The 23,684-nt window shown below is 45.3% G+C and overlaps 1 protein-coding gene across 1 annotated transcript; it reads left to right on the top strand.

Annotated features, from left to right (window-relative positions):
- AICDA (activation induced cytidine deaminase) lies at window positions 1–20,287 on the top strand. The gene is made up of 6 exons (XM_084835495.1): window positions 1–165; window positions 2,953–3,045; window positions 16,692–16,839; window positions 18,420–18,690; window positions 19,026–19,141; window positions 19,520–20,287. Exons 3-6 carry the CDS (start codon window positions 16,699–16,701, stop codon window positions 19,571–19,573), a joined length of 582 nt encoding a protein of 193 aa, XP_084691621.1. The 5' UTR covers window positions 1–165; window positions 2,953–3,045; window positions 16,692–16,698; the 3' UTR covers window positions 19,574–20,287.
- The last annotated feature ends 3,397 nt before the right edge of the window (window positions 20,288–23,684 follow it).

Below are 23,684 nucleotides of genomic sequence, written 5' to 3'. Positions count from 1 at the left end.
GAGGCTGCTCCGGCATCTGGAATGGCTGCGCCGCCATAGAGAAAGTCTGCAGTGGCTACAATGTTGCCCACAGTGGCGGATGCTCTAGCAGGCAGACTCTATGGTCTCAGCCTGGAAGTCCTCCAGAGCCCGTTTTAACCACAGAGGAGCCCACCAGACGACATGGTAAGTGACCCTGGGCCACCTTAACCTTTTTGAAGTGGGGTGGTTAGCAGGGGTGGCTTACTAACCACTGGGTAAGTGGTTTTCTCCCCCCATACAACAAGCTAAGCCACCATGGTTAGCGGAAATTCCCCAACCATTATGGGTTAGCATGATGTCTGAACAGGCCTACTAAGTGATGACTGGTATAAACATTTAAATGGACTTCTGCCCAAGGCTTACATCTCTTTGCTTCCAAGACAAAACAGTGGGGAGGTGATTTTCCTGTGATGAAAAGGCTGCTCTAGGTATTGATCTGGTTTGCACAACATGACAACCCATGGTGGGTTGTCAGCCATTTTGTTTCAGGGTGGCTTGTCGTGACATCTGAACCCACTGCAGTTTCCTCAATGTGGTTTGTTAACCGTGCATGAAACAACCAGAGAGCCCATGGCTTGTTGATGGGTTGCTAGATTGGCTTGTTTTCAGACTGGCTTGTTGGGACATGCAAACCAGGCACAATGGCTTGTGCATGGCTTGTCGGAAAGGGCTACAGAGCCGCTTGGCAAGAGCAGCAAAAAACCTGGTTGCTCCTCACAATCTTGCTAATGACATCCCATTACGACTCTCTATTACAACTTGAAATGACACTAATCAGTTTACTTCTCTACCTTGTTGCCTCCCTAGACAGTGACACCTCTCTTTTTTCCATCTTTGAGGAGATATGTGCAAATTTAACATAATTTCCCGTCTACCACCAGCACCTCTGGGGAGATTTGCACATATTTAATGTTATTTTTTTTCACCTTTGGGGAGATTTGCTCAAATTGAATTTAAAAAACCCCAACAACTTTGTGGGAGATTTGCACAAACTAGCTAAAGTACAGTAAAGCACTCAACACCAAAGTAAGCTGCTGAGGCTGTCCCACAAAGGCCCATGGGATATGTGTCAGTGAGAGGACTAAGGGGAAAACAAGCTATAGCAAGCTGCAGGGCACCTGATCATCTGTTGGGAGTAATGAGGGTTAGCGAGCGAACAGGAAATCCACCCAAGCTTATTTTCAGGATGGCTTATCATGATGTGCAAACTGGCCCATTGTAATGTACATTAATGGGAATTGCACTTAACAGATGTTGACATTTTGCAATGAATATCTCAGAGTGGGGATTTGGACCTTTTTCAGTCTTGTTGAATCTCACTCCCCGTCTTACTGAAACCTGTTTACACACACTCCCTCTGAAATGGCAAGCTGATTGAGGTTAGTCTCAGTTGGTCCTGGGCCCTGTCCTTGGTAAATCACTGGGCACTGTTTTGCCCCTCTTTTTGCCTTTTGTGGATACTTTATTAAGATGTTAGCATCAATTGCCGGAGTTGCCATTCTTCAGGTTCAACCTCCTCTCCTGGTCTCTAACAGTTAAATCTCTAAGTGGAGGGGATGAGGCAATTCGCTTCTAGTGCACATGCATGTAAGTACCTGTGCATGGACACTACACTCTCTAGTATATCTTTATCCCAAAGAACTAGCATCTTAGCTCTCAAATCAGTCATGTATAGTGGTGGTGGTGGGGAGCCCTTGAACAGAGATCCTGCGTATAGAAATCAGTATGCTACAGCCATGTCCCTGTTTTCACAGTGAAATGTTGAAGGGTATGTTAGTTGGGAAATCTGGGCGGTTGAGCACTGTAGGAATAGCTGAAGGGAGGAGCAGGAGGTTCTGGAGCATGACACGGTGGGGAAATGTGAGACCGACGTGCTGCTTGAACACTCAAGTGACACCAAGCGTGAAGGCTGCACGAGTACAGAAGGCTGTGCCTGCCCCTTTAAAGTACACAGAGATGGCAGCTAGGAAGGAACAGCCCTCGTGTCTTGAAGTGCTCACACACCAAATTTTACACATGGCCTCCATTCACATTTGACAATAGTTGCGTTCTTTGTCTTCGGATATCTTTGTACAGAACATGGCAGCCAACTTATTAACTGGTGCCAGTTGCAGGGAGCATATTGCACCAGTTCTGAAGGATCTCCATCCATTTCTAGTGAGCTTCTGCACCTAATTCAAGGTGCCTTTTTTTTTTAACCCTTTAAGCCCCAAACCCTCTAAGGGGGATTCCGAACAAGGCTTCATCATGCAAGCACCCTGCCTCATTCACAGAAATTTCCGAGGGGTCCAGATGATGTCTTCTATTTATAAACCTCCTGGTTTTCCCACTATTTCTTCTGTCTTTCTTTCTTACCACAAAAAAATCCATTAAGGAATGAAAGACGGAATAGCCCTACAGTGTCTTTTGAGCATCCTAGGTCCTGGATACATTTCAGATGGTCTTCTCTATGTGTGCCCTCCCTTGTGCTCTGGCTATCAGATGAGGTTCATCTCTGGGTGTCCTGGCTTTTCGAAGTCAGACTGGCAAGTGTGAGAGATGGGGCTTTTTCGCATAGTGCCCACTCTGTGAAACTCACCAGACATGCTTGCTCATGACTTTTAGAAAGAAGGCCAAAGGCCTATTAATCCTTGGAGGCTAACTGGGTGGTCTGCTTGTTTTTATTTTGCTGGCTGCGGGTTTTACGATTTTATTGTTTGAAATTGGGACATTCTGTGATTCATCATTATTTTACTGGGCACACTGAAGGCTTGCAGAATACTGGGAATATAAATTTGAAAACTAGAATAAAAGAATGAAGATCTATACTAGAGTACAAAATGAAACGTGATAATCAGCCCACAGAGCAGAGGTTGCAGCAACTTGCAGTCATAGTTTCAGCTTCTGCCTTTGGCAAGCAGAGAAAGTTTAACCATGAGGTTTTCACTTTAGGGGAAAGGAAGTGAATATTCAGATGTGGCTAAGAAAAAAATTGACCAACTGAAGCTGGCGGCGCACAATTCAAAATGAGATTTCTGAGCAGAGGTGAGTGGAAAACAAACAGTTATTTATAACCAGATCACACCACTTCCTGTTGATTAAAACAGTCAATGTGCCCCCACTCCCAATGCTTCAGCTAAAATTTAGCTATCAGACATTTATTCCTGTTCTGTGTTTGATTTTTCTCAAATCAAACTTCTTACTGAATCTTCAGCAAGAAGTCATGTTTCAAGGGTTATTTTAAGACCATGTCCATCAAATACAAACATGACTAATTACTGAATTTCTTTATCCTTGATTACCAGTGAACAGAGCAATTCTAAAGCGGGGGGCACTTATAAATCCCTACCAGTTCATCCTGGCCAGGGTGGAAGGTGGGGGATAGTTTTACAAGGTTTTTTTAGTCTGACAGATCTTTATATTTTGGAATTCCCCACTCCCATTGATATCAGGGGGTAGTCAGTTCCACCACCACCACCACAACAGTCTATCTCCTCTCTGCCAGTGGAGGGATACCTCCCCCCTGTTGTAACCATATCTGTGAGTTAGGGCTGCACCGTGAGTATTCAACTGGCTCCATTGTAAAGGATTACATTGGAGGTGAGAACTGTATTCAATACCACGTGATTCAGTTTGGAGCCCAATTTGGTGATTTAGGAAACAGACCAATTCACCTCAAACTGATTTGGAGCTGCCCAGTTCAATTCAGGGCCCAGTCCGAATCTTGATTCAGAAAACTGAAGCTTCCTGCCTCCCATTGACTCTCATTGGAAATCAACAAATGGCTATAATGTTTTGGTTGTTTGTCAGAACTGAATGAACTTGTGAGTAGATTAAATCTGCCAGATATCAGATAAATCGGTCCATGTTTTTTTGCACTAAATGCCTTTAGATTTTGGTTTTGTAAAAAAGCAAACAGCCAATAATGTTTTTATTTCCTGGCAGAATTGGATGAATATTGCAGACATAATTGTCCCTTCTGGGGGGAGCAAGCTTGCCAGGTTTCAGATGAATACAAGTCCAACCACCTGCACTGAGCAGGGGGTTGGACTCGATGGCCTTGTAGGCCCCTTCCAACCCTACCATTCTATGATTCTATGAATAGGTTCAGCATATTTTGTGCAAGAGCGGCCTTTGCACTTTGGAAGTTTCCAAAAAAGGATGAGTTTATACCCCTATGTTCTTTGTGGGCAATTGTTATAAAAATGGCATAAAGCGTAGGGTTGTGGCCCTAGGTAAGAAAACTGCTATATTTGGGAAGGATAGGTGCAAGGATTTTCATGGAAGGAGAATCTTCAAATCTGGGAGGAGGGTGATTTTTCCCCTCCCTCCCATTTTTTTTTTTTTTTTGGCAATTTGTATGAAAATGGAATACATCATAGAGGTGACCCTAGGTAGGAAACCTGCAAAGTTTCAGAAGGATGGGTGCAGAGGCTAAAGCAGGGGGAAGAAATGTGGTGCCCATGGGCACCAATGTGCCCCAGATACTTTTCTTGGTGCCTGCCAAGGTGCCCTCCCACTTTAAAAAAACAAACACACACCTTTTTTACCGGAAGCTGGGATTGCTGTGAAATAGGTTTGTGTTGATGCTGAAAACTGTGTGTTCAGAGGAGCTGTTTAGTATATTGGGGCTCAAACCCCACCTCTGCCTTAGTCTTTTGGGCAGGTTACTTGTCTTTTGCCATGCCTCCCATAGCAGCCATTTTATGGTGGTGCCCAGGACAGTTTTTCAAATTTCTAAATGTGCCCATGTTCCAAAAAGTTTGTGTACCCCTGGGCTAGACAGTTATTATCAATGAAAAAGAGTTCAAGGCTTTTTTATTTGTTTTCTGCTCTGTTGACTCCAAAGTCATAGAAAGTGCAATAGGTCAGGGGTGGATGATGGATGTGGAGCACAGAGTGGCAGAGGCAGAAGGACTGGAACACCCAGCATTTTCCAGACAACCACCCAATGCTACACACTCCCAGATCCCACAGACTCCACCAAATGCTTTTGACATTCCTGCTCCTGGGAGAGAGAACTAGTAAAGAGCATTGAACACCGGATCAGTCCTGCGGTACACTACTTCAACATTCCTGCCCCAAAGCGCTGGATTGGGGAGCTCTGAAAACCATCCACTGTGATTAGAAGCTTGAACTGTCAGTCACAAAACTTCACCCTCCTCCCTCTCCCCCTCTCTCCATTTTCCTTATGTGGAGAGCTTGGGGAGAAATGTATCCATTCTTGCAGACACACTGTCTGGGTCTCTCCAAATCCTGAATCACTAACGAATTTTTGAGAGGGTTCAGATTCGGATTCAATCTGATTCGGAGGAACCCTGCCTTGTTTTGGTCATCTCCCTAATCTTTCCGAATCTGCAGTATTGGCAATAATCACACTTACCTAAATGGACTGTTCTAAGAATAACTTAGATCACGTATGTGAAGTTCTTTGAACACTAAAAAAAAAAAGAAGTAGGTATGTTTGGTCATTTTTAGGGCTTAGACATCACCATATCAAGGGCAAGATTAGCTCCAAAGCTATCAGCCAGAGCCAGTCCCCAGAAAAAGGCACAAGGCAAGCCTGATGAGCCTTGCAAGATGAAACCCAGGCAACCTTGCTGGGCCAAGGAGTCAGGCCACCTCTATGTGAATCCTACTCTAGCTCTCCTAGTCAACAGACAAGATGACCTACTGGGACAGATGGGTCAGGCAGACATCAACCAGGAAGCTGGGGATCGGGGCAAGGTGGTGAGCTGGAGAAAGAAACTTAACCAGCTGCCTTGCTGGAGGGACCTAACCAACAGCCTTGTTACCTGATGAGGTCCAAACCAGGTATTACTTTAATAGCTAAATGCATTGGGGATTATAAAAAGTCAAAATACCATGTGTGGGATGGTGGTGATTTTCATGGGAGCTGCAGTCCATAGGGAGGCTTAACCCTTCCCTCCCCGGCTGTGATTGTGACAAACCCGCCCCCCTCCCGCATGCAGCTGTAAGGCCTCACAGCCCCATGAGAAAGTTAAATTTTCCCCCCTTGCATGTTGTGGTGCCAATGGAAAGCACACACCCACACCTGCGTGCACCTGGTGTTTAATTTTTTCAAACCCCAGACAGGTTAACAACCACACTAACATCTGGTTTGGCCCTCATTAGAGGCTGGGACTCCTGATGAAAAACCTGCCTGGAACCGCCCGGCTACATTATCCCAGAAGCACTGACACTAAGAAGGCCAGAAAAGATCAGCCCAAAGGCAAAAGCCTGATATACCGCCTAATGCAAAGCCATACTTGAGGTGGACGTCAGAAAAAGAAGTAGCTAGGAGCACATAGTAATGCTGTTTGCGACTAGCTACTGCTTTGACACCTTATGTACTTGTAGTTATTGTGGCATGCACTTTCATATGCAAAATAAGCTGACTCCATCCAATGAATAATAACTTCTGTTTGAAATGAATTGGGCCACAAGAACAGCCACAGAACAAGTTATAGGGAATACTGGAAGTAAAACATAGGCACCTGAGCCTTCTGCTGTAACCAATAGCTATTTTGGTCTACCTACATTTTATTCTTATTAATTGACAAATATATTTCTTGATAGGGAGGGAACTGATAAAATTGGGGTCTAAGCAGCCAATCAGGTTCAGGCATCTTTTTAGAATGGGTCCAGTGAACTGTGTAACTCCACCCCATACAAGCTGACTCCTAAGGGGGCGTTGAGAATGGGGTGGGGATACCCACCCTCCAGCACTTCTCATTTCTGTACCTCAAGTCGAAGTGCTATTCAGACACAGCCTAGGAGCTTGGTGACTCAAAGAGATTTCCCACAACTGCCCAGCACACTCATGGACAGGTAAATGGGCAGTTTCTGGCCCTCTGCAGAATTACTACATCCAGAACATAATTGTTATGAACTTGCTCTGTGTACTGCTCTCTTTTTCCCCATCTGACTCAGCTCTCCAGATGGCTTCTGCCCATCGCTCTCACTAACTAATCTTATGACGCTGTCAAGTTGGTCTCTGCCATCCTCTCTCTCTCTCTGACCAATATTTTCTCTCATTATTGTTTTCTGTCGTCTCTCCAGTAATCTTTCTCTGTGTGTCTCTGTCTCATATGCGCATGATCTCTTTGCTCAGAAGATTTTATATATCCTTTTGTTCCACTTTCATTCAGTTTGTTCCATGTGTTCTTCAAAGTAAGGTATAGATTATTATTATGGTTGTTGTTGTTGTTATTATTATTATTACCACCCTCAATATATGTGGTGTGTTACTGAATAATAAAAGCAAAAGAGATGGGTACCTGCCCCAAGGAGCTTACAATCAACAGTAAGGAGTTCCAGACAGGAGGGAAAGGGAGGAAAGAGAGAAGGAAAGGGACTTAAAAGGGGATGAATATACACAAATGTAGTTACACATACTTAAAGCACAATCCTATGCAGCTTTACTCAGAAATAAGTCCCACTGTGTACTGTGGGACTCACTCCCAGGTAAGCGTGTATAGGACAGTAGTCTTAGGCTGTCATTACAATGCCTTTTTCTTGTATTAAGATAATTAGATGAGTGGACAGGAGAGTTCTGTGTAACTTACATGTTCCTACATCAAGAATAGTTGCTCCAGTAAAGATAACAAATGCAATATCTTTATTAGTTTGTATCTTTTGTTTCAGAATTAGCAAGCCAGTAACTTTCTATTGATGGGGTGGATCTAATTACATAATTTTCAGATCTGAACTATTCATCCATATCTGTCTGTCTATGTCTTAATAGTTTTGTCTCAAAATTTGGCTCACAATGGGACTCCAAGGCAGCTTATTGAAATTCAAAAGATAATAGAATTGAAATAGAAAAATGAATTTTAAAATGAATTTTAAACAAACTTAAGGAGTACTCTCTTCACCTGATTGGTCTTAACTCTGCCTTCCAGTCTCTCTTGTGATTATGTGCTTGTCCCTAGATTCCTCAGTTAAGACACAGATACATCAATTAAGATTCCTCAATTAAAAATTTCAAAATGAATAACAATATGTTTCATAAAACTCTTCCCACCACCTGGTTAGAAGTTTTCCTTCATCACTGAGAATTGTAACTTGTATTGCATACACCTCTTTCTTTAAATTAAACATGTGAGGTAGATGCCATAGGCTATGTCTGCAGCAACCACAAAAACGTTTCTCATTTTGTGCAGTCTGTCACTGAAAATAGTGTAAGATGCTATTTGAGTTTTCACCTCATCCTGCAATCTGCCTCCGATCAGGGCTCTAGTTACTGGACTCCCCCACCCTCTGAAAAATATTGCTTCAATAAAGAGACAACAATCTTCCTTGAATAATTCGGACAGATGTGAAAGTTAAAAACTCATTAAAGAGGTATAAGCCTTTCCATGAGTAACCTGGACAAATGTCTCATGAAATGTCTTTTCCCAACTATTGTTCCATCCTTCTTCTTTTGGAGAAACTTGTACACTTTCATTTCCAGAAGAATGGAAACTCAGAGCACAATCTAGCCAAAGCTAAGCACTTTCAAGTCCCATTTATTGTTTCAATAGGAGACAGATAAACTTGCGTATAAATCTCACCCTTTCAACTCAGTGGGTTGTAAGGTGCTTAAGTTCCACTGGACCATGTCACTAGTTTCCATTCTTCTGGCTACTGAGTTAGTGTGGTGCACTGGTAAGAATGTTGCATTTGAAAATTGGAACTGAAACCCACATTCAAATCTCCATCCAGGTCATGGGGTGGACTTGGGAAATCACTATTTTTCAGCATAACCTACCTCACAGGGCTGCTGTGAGGCTAAAATGCTGCTCTGTATAAGGGCTTCTCCACACGGGGCTTTTATCCTGCTATTGAGATTGGTTACTCATGGAAGTTTGCAGGTCCTTTACATGACATTGTCACCCTCCAGGGCATCTCCTGTGCTAAATCTTTATCCCATTTTTTAAAAGATAGGAGATAATGAGCTATCAAATTACAGCACATTGAGTTCCCTTGTGAAAAGAGGAAAACCCACAATAAGAGAGTTAGACCACAGCACCATCTAGTGGCTGTATAATGAAACATATAGAACAACACAGATAAGGGGGGAAGGGGGCGGGAGGGAAGCGCATGTAAAGGGAGGCCATCGTGATCCTGCATATAAAACAGAAGCAGAAAGCCCCAGTAAGGTTGCGGGATTTTAGCCTGGTGTAGAAATGCTCTAAGAAAGGCTGGTGTGGATAACATACAATTTTATTGCAAGGACTTCTTGTCTGCAAAAGTCTGTTCTGATTTGACATATGATCACAGTTTCATCATTGGCTATCCAGTTATAGCTAATATCCAGTTGAAATGAACAATTCTGGGACCAGACCCTTGAACAGACCTCTAGTACTTGAAAGTCCTCTAAAGTCTTCTAGATATTATTAAAGCTGAGAGATTCAAATCCAAATGCCTCAGAACAATTTCCTAAAGCAATTTCCTATATAGAGACATACTTTCCCCCTAAGTTATAGAACATTTCTATGCCAGCCTAAAATCCCACATTTAAAACAGGGCTTTCTGCTTTCTGTTTTAAATGCAGGATCACGGTGGATTCCCTTTACACACGCTTCCTTCCCCCCTGCCTCCTTTTCTTACTTATCTGAGTCTTCCATGTGTTTCATTATACAACCACTAGATGGCACTGTGATCTGGCTCCTCTTATTGCTGGTTTTCCTCTCTTCACAAGGGAACTCAAGCAGAACTCAGACACTGTAATTTGATAGCTCATTATCTCCGTTCTTTTAAAAAATGGAATAAAGTTCATTTAGTGCAGGAGACACCCTGGAGGTTAACAACATCGTCTAAAGGACCTGCAAACTTCCATGAGTAACCAATCTCAATAGCAAGATAAAAACTCGTGTGAAGAAGCCCAAACGTGAAGGCATCCTTCAGTGAAATTGCCCCAAAAGGTTATTTTTAGGGTGTGATCACATATTTTAGCTGCCCCTCCCCTTTTGCACTGTGAGCCTGGCTTTCCTCTCTCCGGCACACAATATATTTGACAGATGCACTAATGGCCAGCAATCAGCCTCACAAATCTCTCCTGCCACCCCACCCCACCCCCACATACTTCAGTGGGGGCTGACTGGCGTTTAAAAAATTATTTGCAAAGCATTCTATGTACATTTTTCAGGCTGCAGTCCTACATGTGTAGGATAGCACTCTAGGCGTACATTTGTCAATGTTTTAAAATGTTGTAAAACTGCTTAGGGAAGGGGAGCAACGTATGGCTGTGAGAGCTGGACTATAAGGAAGGCTGAGCGCCGAAGAATCGATGCTTTCGAACTGTGGTGCTGGAGAAGACTCTTACGAGTCCCCTGGACTGCAAGGAGGTCAAATCCGTCCATCCTAAAGGAAATCAACCCTGACTGCTCATTGGAAGGACAGATACTGAAGCTGAAGCTCAAATATTTTGGCCACCTAATGCGAAGAGAAAACTCCCTGGAAAAGACCCTGATGCTGGGAAAGATCGAAGGCAAAAGGAGAAGGGGATGGCAGAGGATGAGATGGCTAGATAGCATCACCGATGCAATGAATATGGACTTGAGCACACGCCGGGGGAGAGCGGAGGACAGGAAGGCCTAGTGTGCTATGGTCCATGGGGTCACGAAGAGTCGGACATGACTGAACGACTGAACAACAACAACAACAAAGAAGTAGTGCAGCTTGGCCAAACTGAAGCATCCATGGCATCTGATGATGTAACCAGACAGCTGTGCTATTATCTTAATCCTCTGCTTCTCTGGCTCATTTTTCCTCCAGCTCACTTTGAACTTTCACCTTAAATGTTTATTTCACTCTATCTTTGACAAAATGTCATAGTTTTTCTCCCTTTTTTTCTGGGCCACTGCTGCTGTTTGGAGGCCAGGGTCTTGCAGGCAATGTTACACATTGGATCTTAAGTTGGCGCTTCCCCCTTTCATGTGGGCGTTCTGCTTAGCTACATTTCTTGTAGCCTCACCAGTTTGCCTCACAATGGCACCCATTCTGTCAGAGTGCCCATGACACTCTCTCAAAACTCCAAATGTGCCCACCAACCCAAAAAGATTGAGGACCCCTGCATTACATGTTCAGGTGTACAGTTGAAATCTTAGGTGTATACTTACAAAAATGTGGTTGTCCCCAAGTGTCCCCAAATACGTCAACTCTGTAAACTTGGTAGAAAGTCTGTCACAACTGCTGGTGGCTCATGGCTTCTGTTATATTCTGATCTTACCTTGGGTGGATATGTCCTCTGTGGTGATTGACCCATACTATGCAGGCAACTACATGGTTAGCTGGTTGTCTGACCCCCTACATTTATTTGAGCATACATGAGGTGCAGATGTGTGATAAAACAACTGTCCCTGGCCGAACACAGATGGTCATTTGCCAAGTGGCAGCAACATCGTATGCCTATCATCACATGCTAAGCTGATCAGGTGTTCCATCCTGCCCAGTGCTGCGGAGCACCTCGCCGCTCCCCCACCCTGCTGTTTCCTCACATTTCTGATCAGGTGCAGAAGCATGCTAAGATTTTCCTCACTACTTGGCATGACAATATAGACCGCTGGCTTATCAAGTGGTTGGTTATATGTGAGTTGCCACCTGAGGACTGGCCTTCACTCTGTATATCTACCTGTTTCCAGTGATGATTTGCCAGATGCCCCAAGAAGACTTTGCACATGGCTAGGATCTGTGATTGTGGGCTTAGGATGCTGTCTCGCTTTCTTATCACTGAAGTTTTCTCTAAGCAAACTCCTCAATCTCTGCCCCCCCACTGCTGTTCCTCCTTGTTTCCATCCAACAACACATGGAAGTAATTTCATTGCTCCCCCCCCGCCCCAATTCCCCCGAGTGTTGGGTTTTAAGAAGTTCAACTGTGTGGACCGTTTGCCTTCTCCTGGAGCATTGCTGTGGTGTGTGGCTTGGCTTGCTGGCAACATCTGCTGTTTGTCTGCCAGGCCACTTTTTGCTGTGTGCTTACCCTGTGCCTGCAGCATGCTGTGGCTTGAGCCAAGGAGGTGTACCAGTTAGGGTGGATCATGGGAAATACTTGGTTTATTTTAGTGTCACTTGCAAGGTTGGCTCCAGCTTTGATGAGTCCAAGGGCCACACAGCCTTGGAGAGGAGCCTACCCATTCCAGGCTGATAACTGAAGGCATTGCTGGGGTGGGGCATGAAGCATGCAAAATCTCTGTGGTATAAGAACCCAGCTGATGGATCTGTCAGCAAGGGCCCCAGTAATGGTCCAGCCCCACCACTATCTGGTGCTGGCCATGCACCTCTGCTTACTTGACAGAATTTGAGGATCGCTCTTGTAGAGCATCCAGTCATGCATAAATAAGGTAACAGCATGATCTAGACAAGGAATTATCAACCATGGGCTCCTGAGCCCTAAACAGTGCTCTCCTGCCATGGAGAAAACGATACTCAAGAGCCCCAGAGAGGATTTCTACATTATGAGTTAATAGGAAGAAAAAGAAGAAAGATCCCATAGTTTATAAGCAGAATGCATGTGCTAGGAACAACTTCCTCCTTGAGAATTTTCCCAGCCCAGTTTTCCCAGTTTATGGACTTGAGCACACTCCGGGAGAGAGCTCAGGACAGGAAGGCCTGGCGTGCTATGGTCCATGGGGTCACAAAGAGTCGGACACGACTGAACAACAACAACAAGAATATTTCAGATTCCTGGATCTGAGCTTGGAGACAGTGCTCCCACCTTGGATCCAGGAATCCGTGCTCCCTGCCCCCTCCCCCTCGTAGCCAGTGTGGCGAGAACTGTGCTGGCTGCCTCTCTGAAGTCGCAAAAGCAACCTCGGAGAGGAGGGAAAGGGGCCATTCCTGTGGCTAGGGAGGGGAGGGGACTGGGGAGGCCGACTTATGCAGTATCCCCAGGCCTCTCCAGCCTCCTTCCCTCTCCTTCTGCAGCGCCCCAGCTAGATGGCCAAAAAAGTCTGTACAGTGAAAATGCAGAGTGGGAGGTGCGCAGAGGTGAAGATCGCCTTTGCCGCTCATTGGATGCCTCAAAGACTCCATATTTGGAAGCTTATGAGTACTGGGACAAGATTGCACCCTAAGAGTCAGAATTACCCACCATCAGAGGAGCCCATCCCCTATTTCTACATGAGTCACTATTTTGGGCATGCCTCCTGAATGGACAGAAGCAAGCCCCAGAACAGTAACTCACAAACAACCACAACAGGCAGCCCCTTCTGAGGGGTGGGTGCTTCTTCTGTATCTCTGAATCAAAAGTGGCTGGATGATCCAATCACACTTGATGAAGCAAAACTACTTGCATCCAATGGAGGCAGTCTGAAAGCAGGCAAGGCCAGAGCAAAGGCCTCCTCTATGGGCATTGTATTTTATTTAGTTACTTACTTACTTACTTACATTTCTATACTGACCAACAACTGAAGTTCCCTGGACAGTTAGGTACTTTGAACTACTCATGGCATGTTTTAATCAATGAATAAATTACTTCTTCATGGCACGCTAGCTGTCCTTTCACAACGCATGCTTTGACCTACAGTTTGGACATTACAATGCCAGAGATCAATGGGTATAACCTGGCACAGACTCTGCTTCTTGTGGGGCAAATATCTAGCTCCATACATGCTGGACAGCATCTTCCAGTGATAGCCCTGGGAACACAGAATTGAAAACATGACTCTGTGAATAAGCCGCGGTAGCTTTCTGCTCGCATTAAGTAGTCACTGAGACCCAGGTTGCTTCCCATGCTACAATAAAAAACCATTTGTTTTTAAGATGATATAGAACTCTCCTCAATTTTTTTTGCTGACACAGGGGCTGCTCACACAACATGCTCGCCCACACTCAGTTGAGTGTGGATTGTTGCTGAACCGTGGGTTGTTTGTTGAACCATGGGTTAGCATGTCATCTGAACCCAGGCCATTTTCTGCAGTGTGGCTTGTTAACCATGCAGCATGAACAACTCAGCCACAAACCATGGATTGTCAGGGTGGCTTGTTCGAGAAAAATAAGCCACACTGCACTGAGTTCAGACAACACGCTAACCCACAGTTCAGCAACAACCCACACTCAACCACTGAGTGTGGGTTAGCATGTTGTGCGAACCCAGTCACAGACTATCTCCCTGTTTGGAATGTGGTTGGTATGTTGCACATGTATGAGTGCCTCAAATGATAACGCCTCCTTTTCAGTCCACCCTCAGTCCAGGCCATAAGGATGTGTGAATCAGCAAAACTCAAGCTCATCAAGGTTCTCCGATATCTACCTCGAAGCTCAATCTGACTCACGTCCATATTGGATGTTGGTTTTCGTGCACATTTTTCCAAATGTACTGATCAATTGTGTGTATTTTTGAAATGTATGTATTTTCTCTCATTGAGCTAGAGCTGATGGGAGCTGTAGGCTGAGGGGAGTTGGAGAGCCACAAGTTGCCCACCCGTGGACTAAAGTCTATTTGTGCACATTTTTGAAATGTGCACATTTTTGTTGTGCAAATCACATCACAAGCTTGGCAATGTACGGACTTCAGAGCGCAGGTTGTGTTTGGGTCTGTGTTCAGTTCTGGGAGGTGCGAACTGGATAGATTCTGGCGAAAAATGAACTGAAACAAATTTCTCACCCATCCCTATCTGGCCATCCATGCAAAGTGTCTAGCATGAAGTTAAAATAACTGATTGAGTTCTCACTGCAACCGAGAAAGAAGGTGATGATGGGCTGGGATTATTTTTAACCCATTCACTCCTGCTTTGCATTGCCTTTGGGGGTGGTGAGCGTTTTGCTTCAGCGAGCCCAGTTGTTCATGGCCTGCTGTCCTCTTCACACGCCTGCTTCTAGGCTCCTAACAGATAACACAGTTTCTTACTTATTTCCACCACGACCCCTCACCACCATTCTTTAGGTTTCTTCCCTTTAAGTCAAATACAGAGTTATTCATACAATCTTTTAAAAAGATTTTGCCCAGTCTCTGATGGGATTACTAAAAAGAAAGAAAAAGAAAAGGGCCTTCTCTCTTTCAAGGCATTATGAAATGTTTCCTGATTTTCCCAGGTTCCACCTATTCAGGGTAAGCTGATCGGCTATGGAAGCCTTCCCTAACCTGGCTCCCTGCAGATGTATTGGACTTCAACTCCTGTCAGTCACAGCCAGTATGGCCAGTAGTCAGGAGTGCTAGGAGTTGTCATCCAAAACAGCTTGAAGGCAACAGGTTGGGGAATGCTGGGCTGTATGCTACGGGGGAGGTCCACTACAGTAGTGCAAGACCACATGGTGTGTCTCCTCTGATATGCTGTTGTAACAAAGATGTGGGCAAAGATGTGCAGGTGGAACATCTAAGATGGGGTGGAATTGTGGGCAAGACAGGGAAGGAGGACATACACTGTAACCTATACTCCTCAAGACCACAGCCTTCATGGTAGCACGACTGCACACCAGCCCTGGACCTGACGTAAGGAATTATCTCCCCCCATTGGGTCCAATGGAGGGGAAAAACTTTTTACATGTTGCTGCCCCCATGAGAACTGCCTCACCCATGTCACCACAACAGTGTACAGAGGATGCCAGGTTGGGGAAGGCTGGTGTATAGGACTTCTTGGCCCGACATGTTACAGTATCTTCCTCAGTTTAAGTAGGGGGGAAAAACCACTTTCAGGTAGGATTGATCTTGTAGCTTATCATTTAACCATACCAATTTAAAACTGCCTTTTTATTTTTTAAAGAAACAGAGATATTGAGTAATATTCTGTAATAAAGAAATATGTCTATGAGCATGCACAGAGTACTTTCCTAATCAATGACCAAGGGTTGTGCCCAAACATATTTAGAATTTTGAAGCATGGCTCCCTTCCAAGGGAAAAGGCAAGGCACTGGCATCTCTCTTTAAAAAAATGAAATACTGCCTCCACCTCCCTTAATGGTATTCTGAACACAGTCCTTTTTTTTAAAGAAAGTCATTAACATTTTATTGACTGCTTTTTCACAAGTGGTTCTGAAGGAAGATATACAGTGGGGGTAAGGAACCCCTTTCTGCCTGAGGGCTGAATGCAGTTTTGGAGAAGCCCTTGAGGGCCACATTCTAGTGGTGGGTAGGGCCAGGGACCAAGGGGGCAGGGCCAAAGTACCAAGAATACCAGCGTAGTTTACCTTAGAGCTCTTCCTGACAGTAACAACACCTTAGGAGGGACGATTCAGCCGTTGAGACTGGGGGAAAACAGCACAAAAGCTGGGAAATGACCAAATAATTGGCGGTCAGCAGAAAGGGGCATGGCCAGCTGGGGAACCCCAGCGGGCCAGAGTGGGACCCCAGGAGGGCTAGATTTGTCCTGTGGGCCTGACCTTGCCCACCTCCGATATAAAGCAATCATCAAATCATAAAGTACGATCCAAACAGATGGTTTTAAATTACCATCAATATTCAGTCTAATTTTTAGAAAACAACAACAGTCTTTACAGTTCAAAATCTTATGTTGCCCCTTTGATCGTATTGTTTGTACCCATTCACTTTTTTCGATGATCGCCCTTCCTTCCTTGTATTTTCATTCTGCATGTGAAATATTCCTTTCCTCCAGCAGAATATGGGCCACACTTTAAATTTTAGTTCTCTGCACTTCCAAAGCTGCCCTCTGTTCAAATCACAGCTGTCTTGTAGCTGCTCACAATGACCTCCTCACCTTCATATGTGAATATGGGCTGCTAATTCTTCTGATATCTGTGTTCCCCTGCAGTCTCCTTATGAAACAAAAGAAATTCCTCTACAACTTCAAGAACTTGCGCTGGGCCAAAGGCCGTCATGAAACTTACCTTTGCTATGTGGTCAAACGTCGGAACAGTGCCACATCCTGCTCCCTGGATTTTGGATATCTGCGCAATAAGGTAGCACATGAGTGCGGCTCGTGGGAACTGCCCACTCACACTCTCACCAACCTGCCAGTGGAGGCCTCATCTTATCCATCATTTTATTATGGTGCTCCCCGTTTAGGATCAGTCCTATCATTATCTTAGTGGTGTGATTGTCATTTCTGAACAAACACTTCCCATACTTCTTCAATAATATTGGACCTAGGGGATCATATTGGAGGGCCTGATAATATGATTACTTCCTGTGCACTGCCAGTGTTAATGCGGAGCGCTCAGGAAGGGGCAATACTGGCACTAGAAGTAACCACGTCGTGCCATCTCTCCATTCCAGCGTTACTAGCATGACATGAGAACTAGATGGCGTTTTATTTGCTACATTTGTATCCCACCTTCTCCTCCGAGGAGCCCAAGGTGGCACACACAATCTTCCTCCTCTCCATTTTATCCTCCCAACAACCCTGTGAGGTAAGCTAGGCTGAGAGTCAGTGACTGGCCCAAAGTCACCCGGTGAGCTTCATGGCTGAGTGGGGACTTGAACCTGCGTCTTCCCAGTCCCAGTAATTGCTACACTATTCTAGCATTGAAATAGCAACCACATAGCTAATGTAACATAAGCTCTGGACCTTTTCTCCTCAGAAATCCATGCAGTATCCTACTTGAATCAATGTATTGATTTCCCCTCACCTAACCACGCACCTCCATTACCCATGCTTCCATTTCCCCTGCCAATTATCCCTATATCTTCCCGACATCTTCACCTACAGGCCAATTAATACAATTTACAGAATCAAACAGTAGAACTTTTACCTGGACTGGACCACTTTGAGAAAGACATGGGAAGTTGCATGCTGGAATGATCTCTCAATCGTTTTTCCTTCACACATAAATTATACATAGATATAAAAAGGTAAAGGTAAAGGTGTCCCCAACCAGTCGTGTCTGACTCTAGGGTGTGGTGTTCATCTCCATTTCTAAGCCGAAGAGCCAGCGCTGTCCAAAGACGCTTCCGTGGTCATGTGGCTGGCATGACTGAACACCGAGGTGCACGGAACGCTGCTACCTTTCCCGCCGAGGCGGTACCTATTTATCTACTTGCAGTTTCTTGCTTTCGAACTGCTAGGTTGGCAGGAGCTGGGACTGAAGACGGGAGCTCACTCCGTCACGCAGCACTCGCGTCTCGAACTGCTGTCCGACCTTCCGGTCTGCAGTTCAGCGTCTCAACCACTAAGCCACCGTGGCCATACATAGATATAGATATACATAATGTTCAACTAGTCTTTTTCCACACTGCTTTTCTGTGTGCAGAGAGGGTTTTTTGGCGGGTGGGGGATCATTAAATATGCAACTCTTCACCTAGAGCTTGAAATCGTACAGTTCAGAAAACCTTTGATTCTACTGATTGTATCATAAACTAGCCCTAACACTTATTTGTGGACTGAACAACTCACTCCTGGAAGTGGGAAACTTCCAGACCTGTCTGGTTTTCCATGCTCTCAGTTCTTGTACCTGTAAACTCACACCTATGCTCTGACCATTCATTTGTCCATCAGCCGTATCTTGGTCCTACCCTCCATCCTTCTGTGTCACTCCTTCAGTCAGGTTGCCATGTTGAAGTTCTCTTCCTGCGCTACATTTCCACTTGGGATCTGGATCCAAGGCACTGCTATCGGATCACCTGGTTCACCTCCTGGAGCCCCTGTTACGACTGTGCCCGGCATGTGGCTGACTTCTTGTGTGCTTATCCTAACCTAACTCTGCGCATCTTTGCTGCCCGCCTGTACTTCTGTGAGGAACGCAATGCTGAGCCTGAAGGGCTCCGACGTCTCCACCGTGCAGGAGCTCAGATTGCCATCATGACCTTCAAAGGTGAGACAGGGCAGAGTGTTGGATTTAGGAGATGGGAACAGATCTGGGGAGGGGGAGATGCAGGCATAGTCAGGGAAAGAAAGATGCAGCCATATCCTGAAGATAAAGGAATAACAACACTATAGACTTAACTTGGATTAATAATAATCTTTCCCCCAGGGAGTCTCTGGGAATTGTAGTTCTGTGAGGCTATCACTGAAAAAACTACAATTTTCAGAATTCACTGTAAGCAGCTACAACAATTAAAGCAATATAAAACGGAAGTGAATTTGCTATGTAGATACATCCTAAGATGCCAAAGTGAATTTGAATCTTCCATGTCCCCCTTTTGTTAGATTACTTTTACTGCTGGAACACCTTTGTAGACAATCGCAAGAAGACCTTCAAAGCTTGGGAAGGGCTTCATGAAAATTCTGTGCGTCTTGCCAGAAGGCTCCGTCGTATTCTTTTGGTAAGAAACCATTTTCCCCTTTCCCCATTTCTTCTCCCTCTCTCTTTTCCATCTTCCCTTTCCTTTGTTCTTGCTCTTCTCTCCCCTGCCCCCTCTCTCCTGCCATTCTCTGTTTCCCTTCAATGCATTCTTCAGAATCACTAGCTCCCACTTGCCCTTTTTCTCCCCTTACCTCTTCACTTCTCCTTCACCTTTTTTCTTCTCATTCATCCTTTTTCCTTATAGTCCCAGCTTTTCTTACTTTTCCATTTTCCTACATTCCTTTGTTCCTGCTGCTCCTCCTGTCTTTTAATTCTTCTTTCGTCTGGCCTTCTTCCTCTTGTGTCCCCGAAAGCATTGCTCCATGAAAATCTGACCACTCATTTCTTTCTTTCACAGCCACTTTATGAGGTTGATGACCTGCGAGATGCCTTCCGAATCCTTGGACTTTAAAGTGTTGGGGTGGTGGGAAATGGGAAGGAAAAGTGGCTTGTCAGCAAAATCCTGGGAACAATAGTCTTGAGGTATTCAACTCTTTGTACCAATCTTTCCTTCTCTACTGCTATGAACATCTGCATCCTGAGAAAACTGTGTCTTCCAGAAAAAAATGAGAAAGGTCCTCTGAGGCTACCTTCATTTGCGGACTGGGGCTCCTTGTGCTGTTCTTTGTTGGGAGAAGCCAGAGCTAGAGTTGGCCAAGCCATGTGGCCAACTTTAGCTGTTAGTGAGGACAGCTAGACAAATGGATCATTTTACAGACATGGCAATTAGAGCTAGAGAAAGTCTAGCCAACTCAATTAGTGACATCATTGACATGGAGTTCAAAACCTTAGACTTGGCTTAAATTGCAGAAGTGTTCAGCGTCTACGGAAAACACTGGGTTTATGCGGAGGAGGTGAAACTGAATCTTGATCTTCTTGAATGCCCTATCCAGAGCAGTACACCGAACCACTTATGCATCTTGCTATATATATTTTCAGCGAAGACCCATTGACACCGGATGGACTTGGAAACCATGATGTGGCTGTTATACCGCACCAACACAGCTCGTTTGGCATTGGCTTTGTGCCAATGCAATCACTTAATGGAGTCTTCAATGTGTTATGGTTCTAAACTGGATTAATGTTGCAAGGATTGGCGAAAATACACTACAGTGGTCTGACTCTTGTTGGGAGTGGTGCTGGCACTAGCTTATTCTGCACCATGCTCTAGTTTTTTTCACCAAGTTATAAAAAACCTAGTAATCTTTCTTTCCATGTCTTGTCACATCGCAGTGACAAGAATCAATAATATTAATCAATAATATTAATTGAATATGTCAATTAGAATGCACTCTTATGGTCCCTGAGAGGACATCCCAGGAGCCATAAAATACTGCAGATCTCCCCCTCCAGAGATGGAGACGGACATCCACTGTGGACATCCTCCCTTCATCGATGGTATAAAACTCCACTGGCGTACCTGCCCAGTTGTGCTCTGTGGGCTTTACAGGCAAAAAAGGGGCATGCGGTCAGAGTGGAACAAGGGAGGCTTTGGATCCACCAGATCGAAAGCTCCTTGGGCGTGTCTCTGGAATCAGTGGGGGGCAGGGGACTATGCCAATTGTGGAACTGGTGTAGTTATTTTCCCTCCCATTTGAACTAATGTGTAAATTTTTTTTTAAACAAGAAAAACAAGCAAGAAAAAGGGGAGGGTAAAATGCTGCCCCTCACACCTTCTGCCCTGGCTGGCATATGCCTGGTGGGGCTTAGGAAGTGGCAGTTCTTCCACCACAGACCCTCTTCCTCCCTCCCTCCCTCCCTCCCTCCCACCCCACCACATCCATAGGATTGCTCTCTTAGACTAAAGCTTATATGGTTTTTGAAATAATTTTGTTGTCAATGAATAATATGTATAAATAATATGTACAGATTATACATACACATATATACACACACACACATATTTGTGTGTGTGTGTGTGTGTAATAAAAATACATAATAGATTCATAATAATACTTAAAAGTCAAATCATACTAAATGAAGAATAAAAATATAAATGATAGGTATCTCCATACCCATCATTCCAAAAAGAAATAAATAACATCCATCTTTTCAAAAACATTTCTTCATATATTTGATCCCACATTCTAAAGTACCATTCAGATAAAGGTGGGAAAACGCGCTAAAAAGGCAAACTGGATACTCGCTCCCCATGAGAGCACCCCAAAAGCACAATTAAGCCCCATTCCAGAAACAGTCAAGGAGTTCTAGCTCCAACCCCCCCCCCACCTTTCTCCTTCTCTGGCCACTTCTCCCTGCTCACAGCGACAAGTGTCTCTGCTCCCGTGATCTTGGGACTGCAGTAGATCGCTACCGTGATAAAGCCCTCATGTGCATTTTATTGTCAAAAGGAAAGAGAATAGGGGGAAATGGGGGGATTGGGGGGAAAATGCTCACTTTTTCATGAAGAAGCCAAAATCCCCAATTATCCAGTGCAGCATCTGGAGGCTCTCTATGAGAGTACCTTACCACCTCAATTTTGCCCCATTCCAGCAAACTGTCATGGAGTTATTGCTCCTACCCCCTTTCTCTTTCTCTGGCCATTTATTTGGCTCATTTGCAGAGGATCCTGGACCAAGGTGGGAGTCCTGCAACACCACAGAAATCTGCAGCCTTGCAAAGGCAACCTGATTGTGTGTCACCAGTTAAGTGGTGGAGGTGGATCAGCTGCCCTTCTGATTTGTGCTGGGAGTAGAGAGACCATCACCTTTACCCTGTCCTTTCCATCCTTTTGGCTTTCTTCACACCGAGCTTTTATCCTGAGATGGATATTGCTCCTTCACAGAAGTTTGCGGGCTCTTTAGATGATGCCATGATCATCCAAGGTGTCTCCTGCACTAAATGCCCTTTGTTCCGTTTTTAAATAGGTCGGCAATAATGAACTATCAAAATACCCCATTGTGTTCTGCTTGAGTTCCCTCCGTGAAAAGAGTAAAAGCAGCAAGAAGAGGGACAAGATCGATGAAAGATAATGGAAGACTCAGATACGGGGAGAAGGAGGGGGGAAAGGAAGCACATGAAAAAGGGAGTCGTGATCCTGCATTTAAAATGGAAGCAGAAATGCCCATTTTAAATGCAGGATTTTAGGCTGGTGTAGAGATGCCCTTTATCTACCGTCTACCTCTATATCTGTATCTTGTTTCCCTTCCTAGCCTGATGCTTGTTTCCCTTCCCTCTCCCCAGTTGTTAATCCCTAATATGAAATTGGCCAAATCTGAAACCAATTTCTGAGGTTCCTTCCTTGTCTGAGGTTGTACTCCTATTCCCCAGAGTACGTGGGTGTGGCATAGCCTCCCTATACATGAGGCAGGGTGGGTGGTGCCTCCCCCTGGAGGAGCTGGGCCCCACGTTGATGCAGTGCTCCCATTGATCTGACTGCTTCTAGGGCTCCATCCCTTGGCTGCCCTGGTTGGTCAGTTGCCTGTCAGTTGTGTGCTGTCCCTTTCCCTTTGTTAGTAGGTAGCTGCCTCTTCCTTCCCCGGTAGGCTCCACTGCTGCTTCCCATGCTGGTGCTGTGTGTGCTCTCCTTCCCTGCTGGATGACTGCATATAGCCATCCAGCAGAGGGACTCTGAGGAGCCTGGGCACTCCCTTTCCCTGGTTCATGCCCAGGCCCCCAAAGTGACTGGAGACTTCCTGGGCTGTGTCTCCACCTCCTGCTGTTTCCCACTGCCTGGTTATGGCTAGTTTGCCCAGGGCCACAGGAAAGGAATCCTTAGCTGGTTATCAGCCCCTAGCAAAACACAGTAGCACGACATGAGGAGCATAGAAAGCTGCCTTCCCCAACCTGGTACCCTCCATTGTGTTGGATTGCAACTCCCGGCATCCCACGCCTGCATGGCATGTAGTTGCAGTCCAACACACCTGGAGGGGACTAGGTTAGGGAGGGCTGCTTTTGTCAGACCACAGCACTTTGTACTAGCTGGAGTGTCCAAACGCTTTTCAAAGGCAGCTTCAATTAGAGCACATCACAGTAATCCAGTTTGGATGCAACTTAGGGCTACTGTGGCTGTGGCCACATGTATAGCAAGCCCTATATGATACAGGGGTGGGCAACTTGTGGACCTCTAGGGAGTTGGCCTACAACTCCCATGATCCCTCATTATTGGCTCTGCTGGCTAGGGCTGATGGGAGCTGTAGGCCAAAATATCTGGGCGCCCATACTCCTGCCCTATATATTCTTTCTTGGGATAGCCGAGGTAAGGCTGCTCCCTTTCTTTCTTGCGGGGTTCGTGTGTCTTTAAGAGCTATTCAATAGGCAGAAATTCAACAAGCAAAGAAAATTTCCCCATTCCAGCTGTTAGGGGTCGGGTGGTGGTGGTGAGCCTGCAAGGAAAACGAGAGTGACGCCCTGAGTCCTTTGCGCCCGGGCCATCGCGATTACTCGGTCCCGGAAACAAGCCTCACTAAATACGACGGAGTACATCGGTGAGCAGAGTTGCCCTCGCTACCGCCGGGCGGGCTTGTTAGGCCCGGCGGGGCCTGCTCTCCAATCTCCATGGCAACTGCAAACCTCGGCGAGGC

The sequence above is a fragment of the Heloderma suspectum genome, chromosome 2, assembly GCF_057233095.1.
Source record: "Heloderma suspectum isolate Gila_16-S chromosome 2, 16-S_ref, whole genome shotgun sequence".
NCBI lineage: Eukaryota > Metazoa > Chordata > Lepidosauria > Squamata > Helodermatidae > Heloderma > Heloderma suspectum.
The sequence above is the reverse complement of the archived record's forward strand: the minus strand, read 5'-3'. Positions and strand labels throughout refer to the sequence as shown.

Coding starts and splice junctions, on each gene's coding strand:
- AICDA (XM_084835495.1), top strand. CDS start 16,699: ATGAAACAAAAGAAATTCCTCTACAACTTCAAGAACTTGCGCTGGGCC. Junction 16,840..18,419: donor TTGGATATCTGCGCAATAAG/GTAGCACATGAG, acceptor TCACTCCTTCAG/TCAGGTTGCCATGTTGAAGT. Junction 19,142..19,519: donor GGCTCCGTCGTATTCTTTTG/GTAAGAAACCAT, acceptor TTTCTTTCACAG/CCACTTTATGAGGTTGATGA.